The sequence below is a fragment of the Bos taurus genome, chromosome 6, assembly GCF_002263795.3.
Source record: "Bos taurus isolate L1 Dominette 01449 registration number 42190680 breed Hereford chromosome 6, ARS-UCD2.0, whole genome shotgun sequence".
Classification (NCBI taxonomy): domain Eukaryota; kingdom Metazoa; phylum Chordata; class Mammalia; order Artiodactyla; family Bovidae; genus Bos; species Bos taurus.
In genome coordinates, this window is record NC_037333.1 from 67,699,708 (window position 1) to 67,720,410 (window position 20,703).

Consider the following 20,703-nt stretch of genomic DNA (forward strand, 5'->3'; position numbering starts at 1 on the left):
AAGTTTTTCTCAGAGAGACCCAGGAAATGCACTGAAACTTTTGTGCTCCTATGAATCACCTGGAGAACTCGTGCAGTTGGCACATTTCTGGGCCTCACTCCCCTTGACTTTTATTCTATCAGTATGTGGTGAGCCTAAGAATGTGTATTGTTAACAAGCTTCCTACATGATTCTATTTCAAGTGGTCCATGCACAAGAGAATTTATATGCCCTGAATCGCAGATGTTTTAGAACTGATTAGCACTTCAGAGCTCATTTGGTGTAAGATTTCTTAACCTTTTCCCCTTCATGAGAGCCAAGACGATTGTCATTAAGATAAATGCATGACACTTTCTCATTAATATATTCACATCTGACAAAACCACAAAGGTTTGGAACAACTAAAACATGCCATAACTATTAGCAGCAGTGATTCACAGCGGACCGAGACATCGATAAGATTGTGTCTTACTCAATTCCCTACTGAGGAATTTAACACTACCTCTCAAGAAAACTTATCAAAATATGAGGGAGAGAGTAAGTGTTAACAAAGAAGTGACCCTGCATCTACTCCTGTTTTAGAAATACTAATAATTCATTCGTAATCTTGAGTACTTCATTAGAAACAGATTTCCTGGTGATATAAATCACAATTGAGACACACTGCCGTGGCAGAGCCTGCTAGTTGTCTTCTGATATTTCTTCTCCTCCATCCTCTGTAAGAACCTCCAAATTTTAGCTGGACACATGGACAGTGAGGAAAGAATGGCTGTATCTCCCAAATTCTCTTGCAGTGAGGACCGACCATGAGTCTGAGTTCTTGACAACAGGATCTAAGAGGAGAGAGTGTGTGAGACTTCCAGGCAGTGTCCTTAAAGGGAAGGCCTCTTCTCCTTTCTGCGGCCAGGAATGGGAGGTGAGAGCTAAAGAGCCACTTTGGACTATGATGGGGAAAGTATGTGTGGAGGGTGGCAGAGGAAAAAAGTGAAGAGAAGGAGCTGGAGATCTGCAGTGCTAAGAAATCCAGGCACTAGCCTTGAGAGTGACCTTAGAGCATGATGTTGAGGGAGAGTCCAGGTGTAGGTGAAAATGACTGTGGCTGCAGTGAGGTGTTGAGGTGGATTCAGGAAGGAATGCAGTGAGGTCTCCACTTCCTGTCTTTAGTCTGCTCAGGCTGCCATAGCAAAATGTCTGGCTTAAGCAGCAGACACTTATTTCTCACCCTTCTGGAGGCTGGGATATCCAAGATCAGGATGCTAGTAGATTTGGTTCCTGGTGAGGGCCCTCTGCTGGGCTTGCAGACGGCTGACTTCTCACTGTATCCTCATATGGCTATAAGGACACTAATCCCATCATAGGTCAATCTTGGGATACACAGTTCTGAATGAGCAGATGTTAAAATAATTTGAGTTTAGATACTTTATGTTGCACATTACAGTCTGGCAGTTAATCTATTCTGTGAATCACAATACAGGGTTTTTGTTTGTTTGTGGGGTTTTGTTTTGGTTTTTTGCAGATTATGGTTTCCATTTCTCATTACAGTATCTCACATAGTGCCCTGCTACTACTAAGTCACTTCAGTCGTGTCTGACTCTGTGCGACCCCATAGACGGCAGCCCACCAGGCTCCCCCGTCCCTGGGATTCTCCAGGCAAGAACACTGGAGTGGGTTGCCATTTCCTTTTCCAATGCATGAAAGTGAAAAGTGAAAGTGAAGTCGCTCAGTCATGTCAGACTCTTAGCAACCCCATGGACTGTAGCCCACCAGGCTCCTCCATCCATGGGATTTTCCAGGCAAGAGTACTGGAGTGGGGTGCCATCGCCTTCTCCGCACATAGTGCCCTAATGGGCACTCAATATGTTCGGTTGAATGAATTAGTAAATTAATTATTAAAAGTAAATCAAGACTAAACTAATAGTCCAAGTACACGCATCCTTAGTCACTCAGTTGTGTCCAGCTCTTTTTGACTCTGTGGACTGTAGCCCCCTCCCCGGCCAGGTCCCTCTGTCCATGGGGATTATCCCAGCAAGAATACTGGAGTAAGCTGCCATTTCCTCCTCTAGGGGATATTTGCAATCCAGGGATCAAACCCTCATCTCCTGTGGTTCCTGTATTGGCAGCTGACTTCTTTACCCACTGAGCCACCTGAGAAGCTCAATGGCCCCCGTATCTACGCACAAAAGCATATGGCAGTGGTACTTAAAATAAAATGCACATTCCTGAGGTCACCCCCTAGATATTGTGATTAAGTAGGTCTGGATTTGGGGCCAGGTGATTCTGATGCTAGTGGTCCACAATTTTCACTGGTGGGCTGGTGATAAAGTGGGCTTAGGATGTTAACAAGGGGAAGAAAACACAACCTTACAGGTATCTTTAAGACTTGGTTAAACAGGACTGATAATTAAACTAAGGGCTTCCCAGATGGCTCAGTGGTAAAAAAAATCTGCCTGCCAAGCAGGAGACCTGGGTTCGATCCCTGGGTCATATTCAGTATGATTGAGCATGCACATATATACACACAATTGAACTAAAGAAATCAAGAGTTATGTTCCCTTCAAAATAAGCTGGCTGATAGAAAAGGAAGCACAATGATACACAAAATACAACACACCTACTAAAAAAGCCATGCATCTTTATGTACACAGTGATGAGCACTCAGCTGAGAATTAAAGGAAAGAGAAATAGAAGTGATATTGTCATGGTAGAGCACTTCAGATTACAGCGTCTTCTAGGTTCTTATTAGTAATAATAAAATGCCTAAATTTGAATGCTTCATTATGTTTTCTATTGAGGTGAAATTATCATAAGATCAAATTAAACATTTTAGAGTGAACAATTCAGTGGCATTTAGTTCATTCACAATGTTGTACAACTATCACCTCTATCTAGTTCTAAAACAGTTTTATCACTCAACAGTAAAGTCCTGTATCCATTAAGCAGTTACTCCCCAACCCTTGTTTGTTTTAGGTATATATCTAGGAGTAGAATTGCTGGGTCATATGACAATTCTTGGGGCTTCCCTGGTAAAGTATCTGCCTGCAATGCAGGAGACCTGGGTTTGATCACTGGGTTGGGAAGATCCCCTGGAGAAGGGAATGCCTACCTACTCCAGTGTTCTTGCCTGGAGAATCCCCATGGACAGAAGAGCCTGGCGGGCTATAGTCCATGGAGTCACAAGGAATCGGACACAACTGAACAACTAACTTTATTATTTTTTTATTTTAATTCTATGTTTAGATTTTTGAGGAACTTCCAGACTATTTCCTGCAATGGCTGAACCATTTTACATCCCCACCAGAAAAAGATGAGAGCTCCAGTTTCTCCACATCCTCTTCCACACTTTTTACTTTTTTTTTTTTTAATTGTAGCTATTCTAGTGGATACAAGGTGGTATCTCATTGTGGCTTTGATTTGCATTTCCCTAATTTCTAAAGGAGATCAGTCCTGGGTGTTCATTGGAAGGACTGATGCTAAAGCTGAAACTCCAATACTTTGGCCACCTCATGTGAAGAGTTGACTCATTGGAAAAGACTCTGATGCTGGGAGGGATTGGGGCAGAAGGAGAAGGGGATGACAGAGGATGAGATGGCTGGATGGCATCACCGACTCGATGGACATGAGTTTGAGTGAAGTCCGGGAGTTGGTGATGGACAGGGAGGCCTGGCGTGTTGCAATTCATGGGTTCGAAAAGAGTCAGACACAACTGAGCGACTGAACTGAACTGATGGTGTGGAGCATCTTTTCATTTGCTTGTTGGTCATTTGTGTGTCTTATTTGGAAAAATGTCTATTTAAATTCTTTGCCCATTTTAATATTTGGGTGACTGTGTTTTTGGATTTTAAGCATTTAAAAAAATATATTCTGTATACCAATTCTTGTTAGATATGTGAATCAAAAATATCTCCCCAATCTGTAGGCCATATATTTTTAAAAAATTAATTAATTAAAAGTTTATACTAACATAAATTTCACTCCCTTGTGTTCTGATGTGCTTTCATGAGTGGAAAACAGGGTCACCTGCATATATACAAATCTATGGTATAATATTGCCTTACTCCTGATGTTAATAAGTTTGTGGGAACAAATTGCTGGTGGGAACATATTTTTCAGGTGTATCATAGCAAAAAAAAAAAAAAGGACTGAAAATTGCTTTTCTAGACCAAAGGTCCAGATTCAAGAATAGGATGATGTATCCTGATTCCTGTGTACCAAACACTGGTTCTGAGGTATGAAACAACAGCGGAACGGAGACCAACTAACATGACATGTAGGAAGTCTCTTCAGCCATGCTAAGCTCGCTGTTCCTCAACCCTTGAGTCTTGAGACAGTGAAGAAAAGCAATCTAATTCTCTGATTCCTATTCCCCATGTTGGCTCATTCAGCAGTCTCCGTAGAACAGAGTGCATTCAAGCATTAGAGTTTGGCTTATTAAAAAGCAGACATGAATCTCAAAAAGCCTCAAATACCAGATTAAAAAAAAAAAAAACCAAAAGAACAAAACTGATAGCAGCAGTGGTGGGATGAGCTATACCATGAAGCTGAGATGGTTCAGGCCCTGGAGCTGGAAGGGAAGGCAGAATGACTGCCCTTCATTGGAGAATAAAGCGAAGACCAACGGGAAAGCAGACTGTTCCTGGCTCATAAAACCACAGAGGAACTCAAGTTTCCTGACACTTCTAGACAGGGCTCTAGCAGATATTAAGGAAAGTGAAAGGAAAGTGAAGTCGCTCAGTCATGTCCAACTCTTTGCGACCCCATGGACTGCAGCCTCCCAGGCTCCTCCGTCCATGGGATTTTCCAGGCAAGAGTACTGAAGTGGGTTGCCATTTTCTTCTCCAGGGCTAGCAGATATTAAGCACAGAGTAAAAACTATCTTTAACATTCAACTATAGACTTTCAGGGGCCTCCCTGGTGACTCAGTGGTAAAGAATCCACCTGCCAATGCAGGAGATGTAAGACATGTGGGTTCGATCCCTGGGCTGGGAAGATCCTCTGGAGGAGGGCATGGTGACCCACTCCAGTATTTTTGTCTGGGAAATCCCACGGACAGAGGAGCCTGGTGGGCTTCAGTCCACAGGGCTGCAAAGATTTGGACATGACTGAAGCAACTTAGCATGCACACATGTATAGACTCTCATATCTGGAATGTATTTCATCTTAAAGGTGGCCCACTGACATGAAGCATGCAGAGACAGAGTAAAAATCACTGATTCTTCCTTATGAAATGAATCCCACTGGCTCCCCACAGCCAAACTCTAATAGACAAATCAGAGCTCTCTATCAATATAAGTATAAACTGGAGGCTCTATGCTCAGAGGCAGTAGAAACCATGGATGAACTTGGTGGGTGATGACAAAGGTACAGAAAAGCCACTGTGTCCTCTAATTCTTCACCACATCTTCCAGTCCTAGTGGAAACAAAGATCACCAGCAGATTAAACAACCATCGATGGATGAAATATTTATTGAGTTTCTAAATAACGGGCTGGAGACAGTGCTAGAACATCAAAGACAGAGCTCCTATTCTGAAGGTGAGGCGGCCACACAGAGTAGAGGTTTCCCAGATGGGAGGATGGGGCATGGCAGAGTGAGGAGGCCTGCTGGACTTGGGAGGAAGGAGAGATGGTCCAGCTTGGCTCTGAGTCAGAACTCTCCTGATTGCAAGTGACAGAAACCTAACTTGAATTGCAAAGAGGGAATGTATGGTCAGGACAGCAATCCCTTGGAAGGGTAGGGGATCTCTCAGGCTTCAGAAGCAACTGGAGTCAGGGACTAGATAGTCGTCAAGACAAGGTCAGTGCACAGGCTTGTGTCTGAAAAAATTCTTCCCCCCAGCTTAGTTTATCTACTGCTCACTGGAAACCCAGGTTCAATCCCTGGGTCAGGAAGATCCACTAGAGAAGCGAATGGCAACCCACTCTAGTATTCTTGCCTGGAGAATTCCACGGACATGGCTGGCAGGCTACAGCCCATGGGGTTCCAAAGAGTTGACATGACTGAATGACTTTTCATTTTCACCTTCGCCTTCATTATTCATGTGTCCAGTCACTTCCTCAGGAAAGCCTCCACTCCCTCTGCTCAGCAGCCTGACTGAATCACACCCAGAAAGCTGGCTGGATTTATTCAAGTCTTTGGGGGTCAATTAGAAAAAGGTGACCCTTTTGAGGGGACAATGCCAGTGTGTGAAGAATAGGATCTCCTGCCTCTTGGCACATACAGCTTCACACTAGGCCCCATGGCTTGGTTAGGAGACTCCAGGTGGGGTTTCAGCCCCCTTTCCTCCTTGGCAGTGCAACTTCATGCTGTGTACAAGCTAGCCCATCTGCTGTGAACCCCGCAGTCCTCATCTAGTTTGGCTGGCACCTGGAGACCCCAGTCTTTCTGTTGAGCCTCTCCTCAGAGACCGCGGCCATCCTCAGTGAGGGACGACGCCATTGGCCAGTCAAGGGAGAGACTGAATTGGCACTGTCTGAGAGGGAGTTGGAAAACCAAAGAAGTAAAGTGATGTGGTGCTCACAGACACAAAATACAAAACCCAAACCAAAACCCTGTATTCTACTGTGTGTTCTCAGAAGACTGTTCCTTTTCTCCTTACCTACTTGTCAAAATAGCAGTTTTACTTTGCTTGCATGATTATTTAAGGAATGTCTCCCTTGCAAACTTGTAAGCTCCACAAGGACAGCAGTTGGGTCTGCTTTTGCCCAACATGTGATTCCAAGGGCCCAGCAGTGTCTGGCACATGGAAAGTCCTTAATAAATAATGTTTGTTTCATGAAATAGATGAGCAAACAAATGAGTGTGTGTTTCTTTATTTCTCTGGGACTGACTTTTTTTTTAATGAGCAGGGGGCTATGCTTGCTGGCAGCTTATAAGTCCACAGACAAAGAAGGCTGCTGCTTCTTCTGATTTTTAGAATTCCAGGGAAGGATGCTAGCTGGCCCAATTGAGATCACATGTCCACTGTGACATGTGATGGGAGCACCCTGACAGGCAATTCCTCTCCAAGCTGTTTGGTGAATGGTGGAGTGAGCAGTTCCCCAAAAGAAGAGGAGGCCCTTGCTAGCGAAACAGGGGAAGGCTGGACAGAAATAACTCTGATGGCCCCCACACCGCTGTTGACTTGCCCTGGGCCGGTCACTTGTGTCTTTGTTTCCTCACCTGTGAAATGAGGGAATGAGCTGAGCTCATCTCTGAGATCATCCAGCCCAATGTTCTATTCCCTTTTGTTCTGGTTCTGTTTCCTTATGCCAAATTCTGTCCCAGTGCTACAGGTGTTAAGTGGAAAAAGACATGACTGTGGGCAGCCTCAGTCAAGCAAGGCTTAATGGAGGTGAGCTTTACACTTAGGGGGACAGGCAGGGGAAGCCGGGATGGCATCTCAGGGCAAGGGGCTGGCTGGGGCAGTATGTTAGGGATTGGTGTTGAGCCATTTGTTTGCCAGAAGTGTTTCTTTTTTTTTTTTTTTAAGAGTAAACATCTTTCTAAGGGATACCATGTTAACTCACCTGTATTTTCTCCTGAATTAGTTTATCCAAGAACAGCAAGCCACTCATCCACAAGGATCTGAGGGAATGAGACACTGGACAGGTAAGTTTTGATAATCAAAATAGATCCTGAGTACAAGCATCTCTTGCATGTGTGAATTAGGCTGATCATCGTGGGGTCGATGTATACAGCTGACCCTCGAAGAGCATGGTTTGAACTACACGGGTCCATTTTTATGTGGTCTTCAATAAATATACAAAAATATGCTTGTAGAACACCGTGTACAAGACTTGTATTAAAGTGGACAGCCTTTCTTTATGTAGCTAGGCATAAGGTGAGTGATCGTTAATATAAAATTAATAAAGTTAGTTGTCTTACTGTTTTATAACTTTGCTTTCAAAGAATTACATTACTGTAAAGTATGCTTCTCTCTCTCATAATTGGAGACACTGCATATCATCCTATCATCATAGGTAAGTGGTTTTGAAAAAATACATTGCAATGTTTCTGACACTGTATTATGAATATGACACTATATGGCATCAAAATTTTATAATGATTCATTCACAGTGTATATGTTAGGCTACTGAGAAGCAATCACATGGATTACGAAAGCTACATGGACATGGACTTGGGCAAACTCCGGGAGGCAGTGAGCGACATGGATGCCTGGCATGTTGCAGTCCATGGGGTCGCAAAGTCAGACACGACTTAGCGACTGAACAACAACAGCAACAAGCTACATTAAAGCAATCATACTGTTGCTTCTTCATTACCAATAATATGAACTTATTTTTCACATTATCTCTTCCTTTTCTGATGTCTAGTGTTAGTAATACATAACATTTATAGTGCTTTGTATCATATTAGACAATATTGATGTCAATACTAACAGATGACTCATAAAGCATAAGGTTACAGTACTGATACAGTATTGTAAATATATTTTCTCATCCTTATGATTTCCTTAATAACATTTCTTTTCTCAAGTTTACTTTATTGTAAGAATACAGTATATATTACATATAATGTACAGATATGTTAGTCAACGGTTTATCAGTAAGGCTTTTGGTCAACAGTAGGCTATTAGTAATTAAGTTTTGGGGGAGTCAAAAGTTGTATGCAGACTTTTGGTGCTCCCAATCCACCTCCCCCTCCACCCCCCGAAATAGTTCAAGGGACAACTGTACTTTGTATGTGTGCTGGTTGGGGGTCGGGATAGCTTTGCTCCAGGGATGAGAGAGTGGCTCAGGGAGGCAGGGAGCAAAGAAATGTCTCCCTTTCACGATGCTAAAATGCTTGAGGCTCTTATATACACAATTGGCCCTAAACCCTTCCCAGGTCCATTAAGTACAATAACCTGTTGGTGTCTGTTTGTTCCCCTTCCGATTTTTCAAGCAGCTCCTTAAGGATGTTGTTTAAGCTAAGCTCAGTCTTTGTCAATCTTGTTCCTGTTGGGGAAGAGTGAGGTATGCCTTCACTCCCTAAGGATGGGTCTTGTTCTGAAAGTGGATTTAGTCTGTCCAGGGGGGCCATCTACCAGTCACCACGATACAAGCTCCTGGCACCTGGGAGGGAGGCTGGAAGAGGGAGAGAAGGCTTCCAAGGGGATGTGGCAAGAGGGGAATGAGTGGCACAGTCTGGAGCTGGGTTTGGTGGCAATCCTATAACAGCACTGCTACTCTGGGCCCTCTCACACAGCCCAACACACAGTCCTATTGCTGCACTCAGGGCTCTGTTTAACAAGAGGAAAAAATTCCATACCCTAGAACTGGGGAAACAGTGTCCCATGTTACCACTAATGATGAACAGGGAGAACACAGGACATTGCCTGGACCCCTAGAACTATAAAAAGTGTTACTGCTTACAGCTTCCACATTAGAGGTCCTGAAGTGTGTGTTGGCGGAGGGGGAATTGGGTGGGTAACCGACCCCCTGTAAAATGCTTTACAAAGATGCAGTATAGAGTAGTGACTAAAAGATAGATCTGAAGCCAGTCTGTCAGTACAATTCTTTTGGTTCTGTCACTCACTAACTGTATGACTCTGGGCAAGTTACTTTACCTACTTATGCCTCAGTCTCCTCACCTGTAAAACGAGTTGAACAGAAGTTTCTGCCTAGTGAGATTGTTGGGCTTTCCAGGTGGTGCTAGTGATAAAGAATCTGGCTGTCAACGTAAGAGTTGCAGGAACCATGTGTTCAATCCCTGGGTTGGGAAGATCCCCTGGAGAAGGGCATGGCAACCCACTCCAGTATTCATGCCTGGAAATTCCCATGGACAGAGGAGTCTGGTTAACTGCAGTCCATGGGGTCGCAAAGAGTCAGACATGACTGAGCAAGTGGGATTGCTGGGAAGGTTAAACGAATCCACACAAGCACTGGAATAGTACCCGGTGCCAAGTGAGTGATATTGCAAAACTTAAGTGTTTGCCAATATTTATATCCTTCATTCTACCTCCTGAAACTTGAAATGTTTCCCAAAGTTGAAGTTATGGGATTTGAATAGAGGCTTAGAACAGGCTGAAGTTGTGGTGATAGAGCTTGGCAGCCAGAAAAAGTGATCGTGAGGATGGAAGAATGGAGAATAAAATGGAAGCGGTTATAGAGGTGCAAGGCAGGACTTGCAGGATAAACCCATTAGATTGTGGGGTTGGGGGTGGAGGAGGTGCGCGGGGCTGCTGGGAGGCCTAGAGCCCAGCTGGAGCTGATGAGGACCTGGGGTTGGGGATGCAGGGAAGAAACTTAAAGGACAGAGAAGGCATGAGGCAACACTGGGCAGGGTAGGGCCCACAGGCTGCATGTGGCTGACGCAGAAAGAGTAGTTTTGACTGCAACCCAGTTTGGAACTGGAGGTGAGCAAAATTTGTAGAGATGAAATTTATTTTTGGCACCTCTCCAGAGAGCCCTGCTCCTGTTACTCCGTGTTTGCTACATGCACAGCGCCCTGAAAATGCTGCCCCTCCCCGCCTGAAATTGCCTCCTCACCCTCCACTCCCCTTATCTGAATGTAGGCTCAGAAGTCAGCCTGCCTGAAGGAAAGCTAACAGAGAGGAACTCCTCTCTCAATAACTAAATTACTGCTACCCACGGACTGTCCCTAAGGTGCCTGGATTTTAAAAAGGAAAAACCTGTAAACTAAAATGAATTTCTCATCTAGGAATCCTTAATTTAGGGGGTGATGGGGTGGACGTAGGTAGGTTTCAGGCCTTTGACAGAGAGTCATCATTCTCAGGGATTCTTAAAGGGAGTCTGTGATTCCCAAAACGTTAAGGGCATTTGCTTTAACCTATTTTGGTTAAGGCAGTGGAACAAACTAAAATGGAAGCATTCAGATTAGTTGGAAGAACATAGTTTTCAATTCCGTTAGTGGTTTGTCTGTGTGTCAAAATTCTTTCCTGTTTCTTTTTTGGAACCATAGGTTTTTTTTTTTTTTTTCTTAAATGCTTGGATTCATGCTTTCTTCCTACCGACATGGCTCCTGTGGTAGCTCCGACTGGGGTTCAGGTGTGACTATCAGGAGGTGTGGGGTATCTTGAGACAGGTGTTTCCAGGTTGTAGGGGCTGGAATCTGCTTAGTCATAGGTTTTTGACATCCTACATAGTCTTTTCTTTCTAAAACAGCAAGTTCATACTTCTGTAACGTGGAACCAAGGAAGTGGGTATGCCTTTTCCACAGCATCCCTCCTCCTCTTCCCTCCCCCATTTCCTACTGCTGTCTGCAGCTCCATCCACTCTCCCGGCATGCTTCACTTTGCCATAATGAGATGCTCGGCTGCTGTGCAGCCACGACGTCTCGAGATGGATGGGGCCTCCTGTACTGCCCTGAGAGGGATGTTAAAAAGACACTGTATTCATGGAAGCGGGCTAGAAAAGGCAAGGAGAAATGAAGAGCCTCATTTCAACAACACACAGCAGCCGTTGTCCAAGTAAAATGGTTTTTCCTTCTGTCTTATCCCCTGCTTACTGGAGTAACTAAAGCAATGGTATATTTCTGAAAGTCACTCTAAAGGTCATCCATTGTTTAGATTCTATTGGAAAATTATACCTTCTGAGATTGAATTTAATGCGACCTCATTAGGACTTGATTAGCTCAATGCGATTAAGGTGAAAACACCCAATTCAGAGAAGAACTTGTGGTAATGAATGAATACATTTTTATTCAAATATTCTGTTAAATCCCCAGACAGGTATGATTTCCATAAAATAAAAGGCTCTGGATAAAATAGAAAGGAGTCGTTTTAAGCATCTTACAGTTGGGCTGGAGAAAAGATTAGTTTAAAAAAAAGGCTTATTAATGCTACCCTAATTGTCACATGTCAAGAAATCTTGCAGGTTAGAAATAGTTTTTAAAAATAAATGAAATTGTCTCTACATTGAGGACAGGCAAAAAATTTAGTGCTAAATGAAACTAAAAACTGAAATACCGATGTCAAATCTCAGTGTAATTGAAAAATTCTTAGCTTTTCTGAGAGAAGCCTAAGATGGCTGCTTCATAAAGAAACCAGGCTCTTCTAGAATTCAAAAATACAGACTCATTTTTACTTGAAATAGTCCCAAGCATAACAATTATCCAACTGCATCTCATAAGACTGCATCAGGTTCATATGGAAATATGTGATCCCATCACATAATTGGTGCTCATTCATTCGTGTTTCCCTCTGACTTTTATAAAATGCTTTTATATATTAGTCCTTGCTTCTCCCTTGAAGGTATTAGTCCCATTTTTATAGTTGAAGGAACTGTTCAAGAGTTTAAGTGGTAGGTAGGGTTTAACTCATAATTCAGGCTGGCCCAACGGCAACACTTAAAGACATTTTGCCTTTGCCTCTAGCATGCCGCTCAGTCGTGTCTGACTTTTTGCGACCCCATGGACAGTAGTTCGCCAGGCTCCTCTGCCCATGGGATTCTCCAGGCAAGAATACTGGAGTGGGTTGCCATTCCCTTCTCCAGGGGAGCTTCCTGACCTAGGGATCGAACCTGGGTCTCCTGCATTGCAAGCAGATTCTTTAGCGTCTGAGCCACCAGGGAAGCCCTGCCTTCTAGTACAGAAGATTTAAACTGTTTTATACCAGTTCCTGTGGCTCTCAGGAAAAGGTAGTAGTACATCAAAGTATGAGTAAGAGAAATTATTCATTATGGAACATAACATGTGTCTCTATTCAGGCAGAATCCCCTGTAACTGATGACGATCTGTTTACTCCTTTGGGGTATACCATCTTTCTATAGCCACAGGAATTTCCTATATCCATTTGAACTTCCAGTATCAATCAATTTTCATTACACAAGTTTTTAAAGAATTTGAACAGTGGACATTGATGTTGGGTACTCACTTTTTATCTCTACTGTATGAAGTCTCACATGTCAGTTCAAACTAATTTCACACCGGTGGCATGTCCTAGGTCCTAGTGAAGGATGTTCTTGAATACTAACTATATGTTTCGCCGTGAACTCTAGAAGGGAAGAAGGAAGCCCAGCTAATAGAAAATAGTGACTGTGGAGTTAGAGACTAGATTAGACGAAAAACAAGCTTGGGATGAAAAGCTGGACATGAAGGGGGAAAAGTTTATTCTAGAATGTGTTGAGTCCTGGAGAGTGTCACACTGATCACAGCAGCTAATGTTTATTGAACATTATTCTATGCCAGGTACATTTAAGTGCTTACTTGTATTTACTCATTCATGTAATCCTTACAACATTGCTATGAGGAAGGTTTTACTATTTTCACTATTTTGCAGGTAAGCAACCAACAGAATTTTAGTCCAGGCAATCTGGCTGCAGAAAGCCTAAATTCTACTTCAGCAAAAGATGGCATAAGTGCTCTGGAGGCTAAATAATGTCCAATGTAGAGGTGGTTCCAGAAAGTTCCATCTGCTAAGTGTTTTTGTATATTGGGAGACATGATATAGCCCCAGTGGAGGCTGATGAAAAAATGGAAGGCTCTTGAATGTACACTATAAGCCCACATGACCAGAGCATATCAATTTTATGAAGTAATCTGTAGTCACTGTTGCTTGCTTGTGTTTAATATCCTCCAGTGTTCTGACCTCCAGTGTAAGAGAGGCAGGGGAAAAGGAAGCTGAAGAAGGGAAAAGTGTAGTAAAGTAAGACAGAAGGCAAATGATGCTGTATTTTTGGCTTGTCAATTACTCCCAGTTTTGAGGAGAGGCTGTCCTTTCTGGCCAATGAGGAAAATATCTACTTCTATGCTTTTTCCTTTAACAACCTGATCACTGGGACCTGACTATGATGCAGGTTTGAAAAATGAAACCAACATTTTTATTATCCTAGTAGCATCTGGAAAATTGCTATTTGCAAAACTGTTCTATGTATATAAGTGAAAAGCAATGGATCTTACTCTGACATACGTAATTAAATTAAGAGCTGAAACTGGTTCCCAATAACACAGGCCTCAGTGGTTAGAAGGTTAATTCCAGTAGGCTGAAGAGGCTTTCCTCTCTTACTGATATAGCGTGAGTGTGTGCTCAGTCAGAGTATTTATTACATTCAGCAGAACCTCATTAGCTACTCTGGATAAATAACCTCATTAATGACATAGCATGAAGTAGACAGATGCTTTTGAAATAAGATCAAAAGGATCAAATAGATAAGAAAGCTGTAGTAACCTGGAAATAATCTTTCTGACTAACATTTCATAATACATATCTACAAAGGCAGCTGGAGTGGCTAGATACTCTAGAAAGAGGCCAGGTTTCATACACTATTTTTGAAAATCACATTCATATCCATATTATTATATTCTTGTAAATAAACCTCTCAGGTAGGAGGGCATGTACCCGCCCCCAGCACAGGAACACGACAACATAGGGAGTTTGACTTCTCAGGGGCACCATTACTTATCAGTGGCAAGTTACTATGGCCTTATTTGTCTGAGCAGGCCCAACTGTATTTCAGTCTTGAGGACTACGCTATTTTCCATTCTGTAACCCCAACCCTAAATGCAAGAAAAGCATGCTATAGTGGAATTTGGGGAGAAGTTTTGAAATTTTATTACAGAGGATTGTTGTTCTTTCTCACTTGACTTTTCCATACTAAATTTCAACCTAGGCTTAAGGTATTAAAAAAAATTATTTAAATTAAGGAGACTTCCCTGGTGGCTCAGACGGTAAAGAAGCTGATTAAAATTAATGTTGTACAACAAATAGAAAAATTCCAATTAAATTATCATTTGAAAAAAAGTAACTTGCTTTAATATTACCTTAAAGCAGTAATTGGATGAAGCAAAATGGCAGAGACTACATTCCTAAATACCTCTACCCACCATAGTCCCAAGACTGTGGTTCTCCAAGGACATGAATATAAATGCACAGAATAACATTATTATCTCAGTAAACATCCCCACAGGAATTGAGTCATTTGGGAACGCTACCAATGAGAAAAAGTGGAAATGTATTATATATTTAAAAAATTCCTTACGGAACTTCATAAAAAAGAAGGCAATATTCTAACTCTGAAGTACAGAATTTGAAGTAGACATAACTTTCCATCTTTGGAATTTGAAGATTTGCTATTAGACAGTGTGATTTAGTAAAAGACCTGGTTTAGGAGTTGGGATACTTGAGTTTAATGCTATTAACTAGCTGAATGACTTTACGTTTAATTCTTTTGGACCTCAAGCCTCATATTCTTAAATGAGGAAGTTGGATTTGATCATCTGCAGGGTTCCTTCCACATCTAAAATTACACCTTACCATCAATGTGCAGTTCACTCTGAGGAAGAGTTAATTAGTGCCTACTCTGAATGCACTGTAGTTGGTGCTGGGGACATAAAGATTAAAAACAAGCTTTCTACCCTCAAAGGTTTATAATCTTGGGGATTGTTAAAATGACAGGGTGATATATACAGAATAGTATGCAGTCACTTGAGCTTCCCTGGTGGCTCAGATAGCAAAGAGTCGGCTTGCAACGATTGAGACCTGGGTTCGATCCCTGGGCCGGGAAGATCCCCTGGAGAAGGGAATGGCTACCTACTCCAGTATTCTTGCCTGGAGAATCCCACAGACAGAGGAGTCCAGCAGGCTACAGTCCCTGGGGTCGCAAAGATTAGGACACGACTAAGCAACTAACACTTTCACTATGCAGTCACTTCATTATATCTGTTTTATTATTCATAAGACTTGTGGGCCAGAGAGGCTTAGCAGACTGTGAGCTTGCCTCCCAATCCTCAGGCTACAGCTGACTCACTATAAACATCTGTGTAAATTACTCTCTAGATCTGTTTTTTTTCTTTAAAAATAATCATACGGACCCAACTGAAAGGCTGTATACAACAAAGGCTGTATATTCTGTACATTTTTATGTGCCATAGGACAATGTTGGGTGTTGGGGCAAAGCAGCTGGCAGGTGCCTCATGTAGATTAATATTAATATATCAATACATTATTATATAGTTGGCTGCAAATAAATCGATATAGCAAATGACTATCTACAACAAATTAATTTTGGTCTTATTTTAATTTAGAGGTGTCAAATAACAAGTCCATTTTTGTGCAAAAAAACATGTGTCTCGGCCCTTGAAGTACCATGATAAGCAGTAAAAAGCCATACAAATATCACATATTCAAAATATTATAAACTTGGATGAACTATAAGTACTTCTTAGATGTGTAGAATAAGTTGAAAACACAAATGGTATAAAGAATGCAGGAGCAGTTTCTCTGCTCAGGCTAAGGACAGACGTTTGTACAATTAGATCTGCCCCAAAAGGATGCCTCATTTCAGAGTCCAGAGGTAACTATCCATTTCTGCAGGGCCCAGCTGATGCTCTGTTAGGTTAAAGGTCACCAATGAAGAGATGAGATTCTTGTCTTGTCTGAATTGAACCTGAAGTGGATAAATTCAGGTTCAATTCTGAGAATCTATTATTAGATGGAGTGATTCATAAGTATTTGAATGATAGAAGCATAATAGATACAAAATGAGACATTAGGGATTAAGAAAGATGGAGTATATTACAAGGGGAGTGGTGTGGGACGGAGGAACTGGTTTCATCTTGTTCTTTCAAATAGGCTGTTTTTGGCCTTAATATTTATGCCCTGATTTGAAACATAAATTTCAGAACCCTGAAACTCAAAAGCTTTGGCTGTATAAGTCTAAAACCAAACGACTCATTGGTTACCAGCTGTTTTTAGTGTCATCCATTCTCTAAGGCGGGAGGGTGGAATGGCCTAGCTGCAGGATGGGGCAAGGCTTCTGCACACAGGGAAATGGTGTTTGTGTGCTGTGGCAGGGATAGGAGAGGCGGTCCTCCACTAATATCTCAAAATATTATTCCGCTACAATAACATGGTGAGTATGATGAGTTGGTTTGAAAGCCTTGCGAAAAACTCGTCGGAACTCTGGAAAATGGTGAGAATTCTTGACTGAGGAAACTCAAGGATCAGAAGAAGTCATCTAAACTAACTCCTTCCTCTGCCAAATAACAGCCAAACAACAGTTTTTCGGACCGCTTCTTGCCGTCATTGACTTAGGTTCGCTTAGCTGACGCTTACTGTCTTTCGAGGGCTGGTGACCTGAGCCCTGGACTTGCTCAGGTGTTAGCCTGAGCCCGAAGCTCAGAGAGTGGCCGTTGGTTTTCTGCATGTGGTCTGCGGGCACACAAATGTGTATCACCGACATGGAGCAGTCGAAGCCTTTAGAACAGCCCATTTGTGACGAAGGAGGAGGAAATGTGTTGTCGCTGGAAAAGAAGCGCATTTCGAAAATGAGGACAGAATGGATTGTTGTGACTTGTTGTGCAAGAAAGAATTTGTTCCTCACCAGAGGGTTTGCTGGAAATAAAGACGCGGCGATTCTTGACCAGTCTCTAGCTGCAGGAAACAGCCAGCAAGCGAAGTCACAGTCCAACTTCGTCGCGGACTGGGCTCCCGTAGAGAGCCGCTCGGAGGCGTGAGAGACAAGCAGGAGACTCCGACGCGTCGAGTCAGCGGAGAAGAGCTAGTTCCCCTACTCAGTGCAGCGGGAACAAGCCGCACCAACAGCTCTTCCCCTTCTCAGTTCTTTGGGAAACACTTCGCTTGCTTTGTTTCAGACGCCGACCTATCTTTCTTGGTTGGTCTACAGCTCCACCAGTCCCGCCCACCAGAGGGCGGGGCTCCAGGGTCAAGGTGGACCAATTCCCCAGCCTCGCCCCTACACGCGCTTTTGGACCCCCGGGGCTGAGTGACAGCGGCCAGGTCCAACCTGTTATTCGGAAGCATGGCCCCCGCCAGGGGCGGTACGGGGACGAGCCGCCGGGGCCAATCATATTGGACTTCAGGGGGCGGGGCCTCTTTGCCAGCTCCAGACCAGCTCTCTCCGCACTCTTTTTGTCAAATGAGAGACGCGGGTGGGCGGCCCCTCAGCCGAAGTTCAGCCAATGGAGGAGGCGAGGTGGGCGGGCCGAGAGTGCCCGGCGGCGGGTCCTCAGCTCCCAGCCGAGGTGCGGCGAGCCGGTGGGGGGACCGCGAGGCGAGCGCGGGAGCTTGGGCGGCGAGAGCGGTGTGAGCTGCCCGAAAATGCACTCGGATGCCGCCGCTGTCAGTGAGTAACAGAGAACCAGCCGGCTGGGAGCGGGTGGCTGCCAATACTCTCCGCTCATCTCCCGCAGTCCCCGCCCCGCGCCTCCTGTCCCGAAACGCGCCGGGATCCCCTGCCCGGGAGCCACCCCTTCCCCTCCCGGGGCCGGGGCGGGCGGTGACGCTGCGGGCGGCGCGGGGCGGGGGCGGGCGTGGGGGGAAGGGGCCGGCCTGCCGGGGGAGGGCGGAGGTGAGGGGGGTGGGGACTGGCTCCATTTCAGTGTTGGGGGAAGGGGGGGCGGGACGTGCGATGAAGGGCCGGGACCAGAGTGTCCCGGGTGAATGGAGGTGGAGGCGGCGGCGGGCGCTAGCGAGCAGGGTTGGGGGTTGGCACCGACGGGGGGAGGGAGAGAGGGAGCGAGCAAGCGAGCGGGGCGCAGGGGTGAGGATTTCCTAGGGGCTGAGCGGTGCGGGCGGCTCCGTGAGAAAGGCGGGTGAGTGCTAGGGGAGCGCGGGGGCGGGGACAATGGGAAGAAGGGCTGGATGGCGGGGGTGGGGGGGAACAATGGGGTGGAGGATTGGGGGCAGCGGCCGTGCGGGGCAGGAGGGCAGGCAAGGAGATGAGGGCTGATGTAATGGGAAAGCGAGATGGTGGGAGGGATTGGGGTGTGATGGGATAGTTGGGGAGTCCGGCGAGCAGGAGGGCCATAGGAAACGTGGAGGGATAGAACTGGGGGTGGTGAGAGGGGGCCGACGTTGGGGTAATAGGATGGAGCAGGTGTTGGGAACATAAGGAAATTGGGAGTGAGAGGAGAGGCAGAAGGTGGTTTGGGGTGACAGGATGGGGGCAGGGTTAGAGGAGGTGCTGTGGGGGTGAAGAGCTAGTTGTGAGGGAAGAGAGGTTGGGAGGGGCCGGGGCAGGGGGAACACTGTCTTGTCCAGATTCTGTCCGCGCGGGGCTCGGGGAGGGGGGGGGAAGGTGTCGGACTATGTGTTTGGGGGAGATGTATCCTTCCCTGGATTAAGGCTGGGTCCCTTGAAGGGGAGCCTTGAGCTTCGGAGTATAAGGGGGGGCGGGGCTGGGGTGGAGGGGGCGGGGGAGGTGCCCTGAGGTTGGCGCTTGCCGCGGTTACCCCTGATCGGCGGGAAGCGAGGTCAACGCTGGCGCGGGCTATGGCTGCGGGACTGGGAGGCGGGGCAGGGAAGCAGGCTGCGGGTTTTCCGCTGTGGGTGCTGGAGGGGTCGGGCCCTGGAGTCTAGGGGCGGGGCGGCGGGGGGGGGGTCCCTGACGGTCCGAGGATTTGGCAGTCTGTGACGCAGTTGTCTAATTTCTGATCGTCAGGTGTGGAGGCTGGTGCTTCGGGATCCGCTTCCCTGCCGGGAGGGCCGGACCACAAACCCAGCGCAGCGCCCGCGGGGCGCGACCTCTTCCAGCCTTGCGGAGAGGGCGCTTTAGGGGTTTCCTTTAGGGTCTGGCACCAGTCGCCGGGTGTGAAGGGGAAAGGCGGTCCTGCGGAATTCTGGGACTTGTAGTCCGGACCGCGGTTGGGTTGGGTGCACGTGGGAAACTGTGGAAACGAGTCCCAGAATGCAGCGCGCCCCTCGGAGCCTCCCAGCTCCGCTAACTCGTGCTTTATTCCCCGCGGACCCTAGCGCACTCCAGGGAGGCGTTCATGTTCCCTGGGACCTTCTCCCCGTGTCAGCGGGTGGGCGAGAACCAAGCCAAGCGCAGTCCTTTCACACTTGGGTTCTTTATCTCCAAGTTGAATATTTCCCACTTGCATTTGGTACCCTTACTTGTAGAATAAACGCTTCGTCTTGAACCATTTAGTACATAGGTTGTGAAAAACATTGAAGATGCGACGCAATTTAAAGCAGCGTTTAGAATAGTGTGTATTTGTGACTTCCTGTGTGTATAAACACCAGGTTAAAAGGTTCCGTCTTAGTTAAATCTAAGAATGCGGTGGAGACACATAAAAATGTTGTGAAGATAGTATGAATTGTGTTTGCAGTTGTTGGGCCGTTTGGATTGCCAAAGAATAAGGGGACTTTTGGGGAAAAGATGGTCTTGAATTTAGTGTGTGTGCATGTACGTGTGCGTGCTTAGTCTCTTCAGTTCTGTCTGATTAATTGGTGATCCTGTAGACTATAATCCGCCAGACTCCTCTGTCCATGGGATTTCCCAGGCAAGAATACTCGAGTGGGTTGCCACTTATACGCCAAAGGATCTTCCTGACCCAGGGATCGAACTCAGGTCTCTTGCGTCTCCTGCAATGGCAGGCGTATTGTTTACCACTGTGCCACCAATTGAGAGCTGGAGGTGGCTTAATGGAATTGCGATGAAAATGATCTCATTTATTTAAGCCAGTGTGAAAATGTCAGGATGAGCAAAGGGAATATTTGATGTCTACGGTTTTCAAAGAAGCATGGAAAGCAAATGAGACTAGAGGAGGGTAAACTCGGTGGAGAGAACCTTAGGTTTTCATGTGTTTTTCTTTAGTATTAGAAACCATCCTTTCAGCCTGTAGACTGCAGACATCACATCCTTTGCCAGTTCCCTTTACCATTTATATGCAATGACGACTCCAAAACGTGTAATGTGGAGGGCTTTCAGGTTAGCTCAGAAATGACAGAGTTTTTTAATGTGATGTATAAAGTATTATGAAACCATTGGTAGCATGGTCACTAGAAGATTATTGTGATGACCCCGATGATAAAAATTTTACC

General features: G+C 45.2%; 3 protein-coding genes across 9 annotated transcripts in view; 2 read left to right on the forward strand and 1 right to left on the reverse strand.

Moving 5' to 3' along the window:
* The window catches only part of CWH43 (cell wall biogenesis 43 C-terminal homolog), a 72,911-nt gene extending 65,843 nt beyond the window's left edge, over positions 1-7,068 (forward strand). For both annotated transcript variants that reach the window (XM_059887677.1, XM_059887678.1), the window contains one exon: positions 3,217-7,068. In XM_059887677.1, the coding sequence (XP_059743660.1) occupies positions 3,217-3,256 (40 nt within the window). In that variant the 3' untranslated portion in view covers positions 3,257-7,068. The remainder of the gene's footprint in view (positions 1-3,216) is intronic.
* A 152-nt stretch (positions 7,069-7,220) lies between these two features.
* DCUN1D4 (defective in cullin neddylation 1 domain containing 4) overlaps positions 7,221-20,703 on the forward strand; it is an 81,941-nt gene continuing 68,458 nt past the window's right edge. For 2 of the 6 annotated variants that reach the window (NR_198865.1, NM_001434826.1), the window contains exons 1-2: positions 7,255-7,308; positions 7,505-7,565. Coding sequence is in view for 4 of the 6 variants with exons in the window: in NM_001434826.1 (NP_001421755.1) it covers positions 7,303-7,308; positions 7,505-7,565 (67 nt within the window). In the remaining 2 variants the exon portion in view is untranslated. Of the gene's footprint in view, positions 7,309-7,504; positions 7,566-17,857; positions 18,002-18,302; positions 18,471-20,703 lie in introns of those variants that run through there. The other 4 variants (NM_001434825.1, XM_015471618.3, XM_059887594.1 and 1 more) reach the window with 3 other exon arrangements.
* On the reverse strand, positions 11,600-18,923 carry LOC101905687 (uncharacterized). Its single transcript, XM_059887762.1, has 2 exons — positions 17,240-18,923; positions 11,600-17,159 (listed from the first exon to the last, which is right to left on the reverse strand). Exon 1 carries the CDS (start codon positions 18,765-18,767, stop codon positions 17,820-17,822), a length of 948 nt encoding a protein of 315 aa, XP_059743745.1. The 5' UTR covers positions 18,768-18,923; the 3' UTR covers positions 11,600-17,159; positions 17,240-17,819.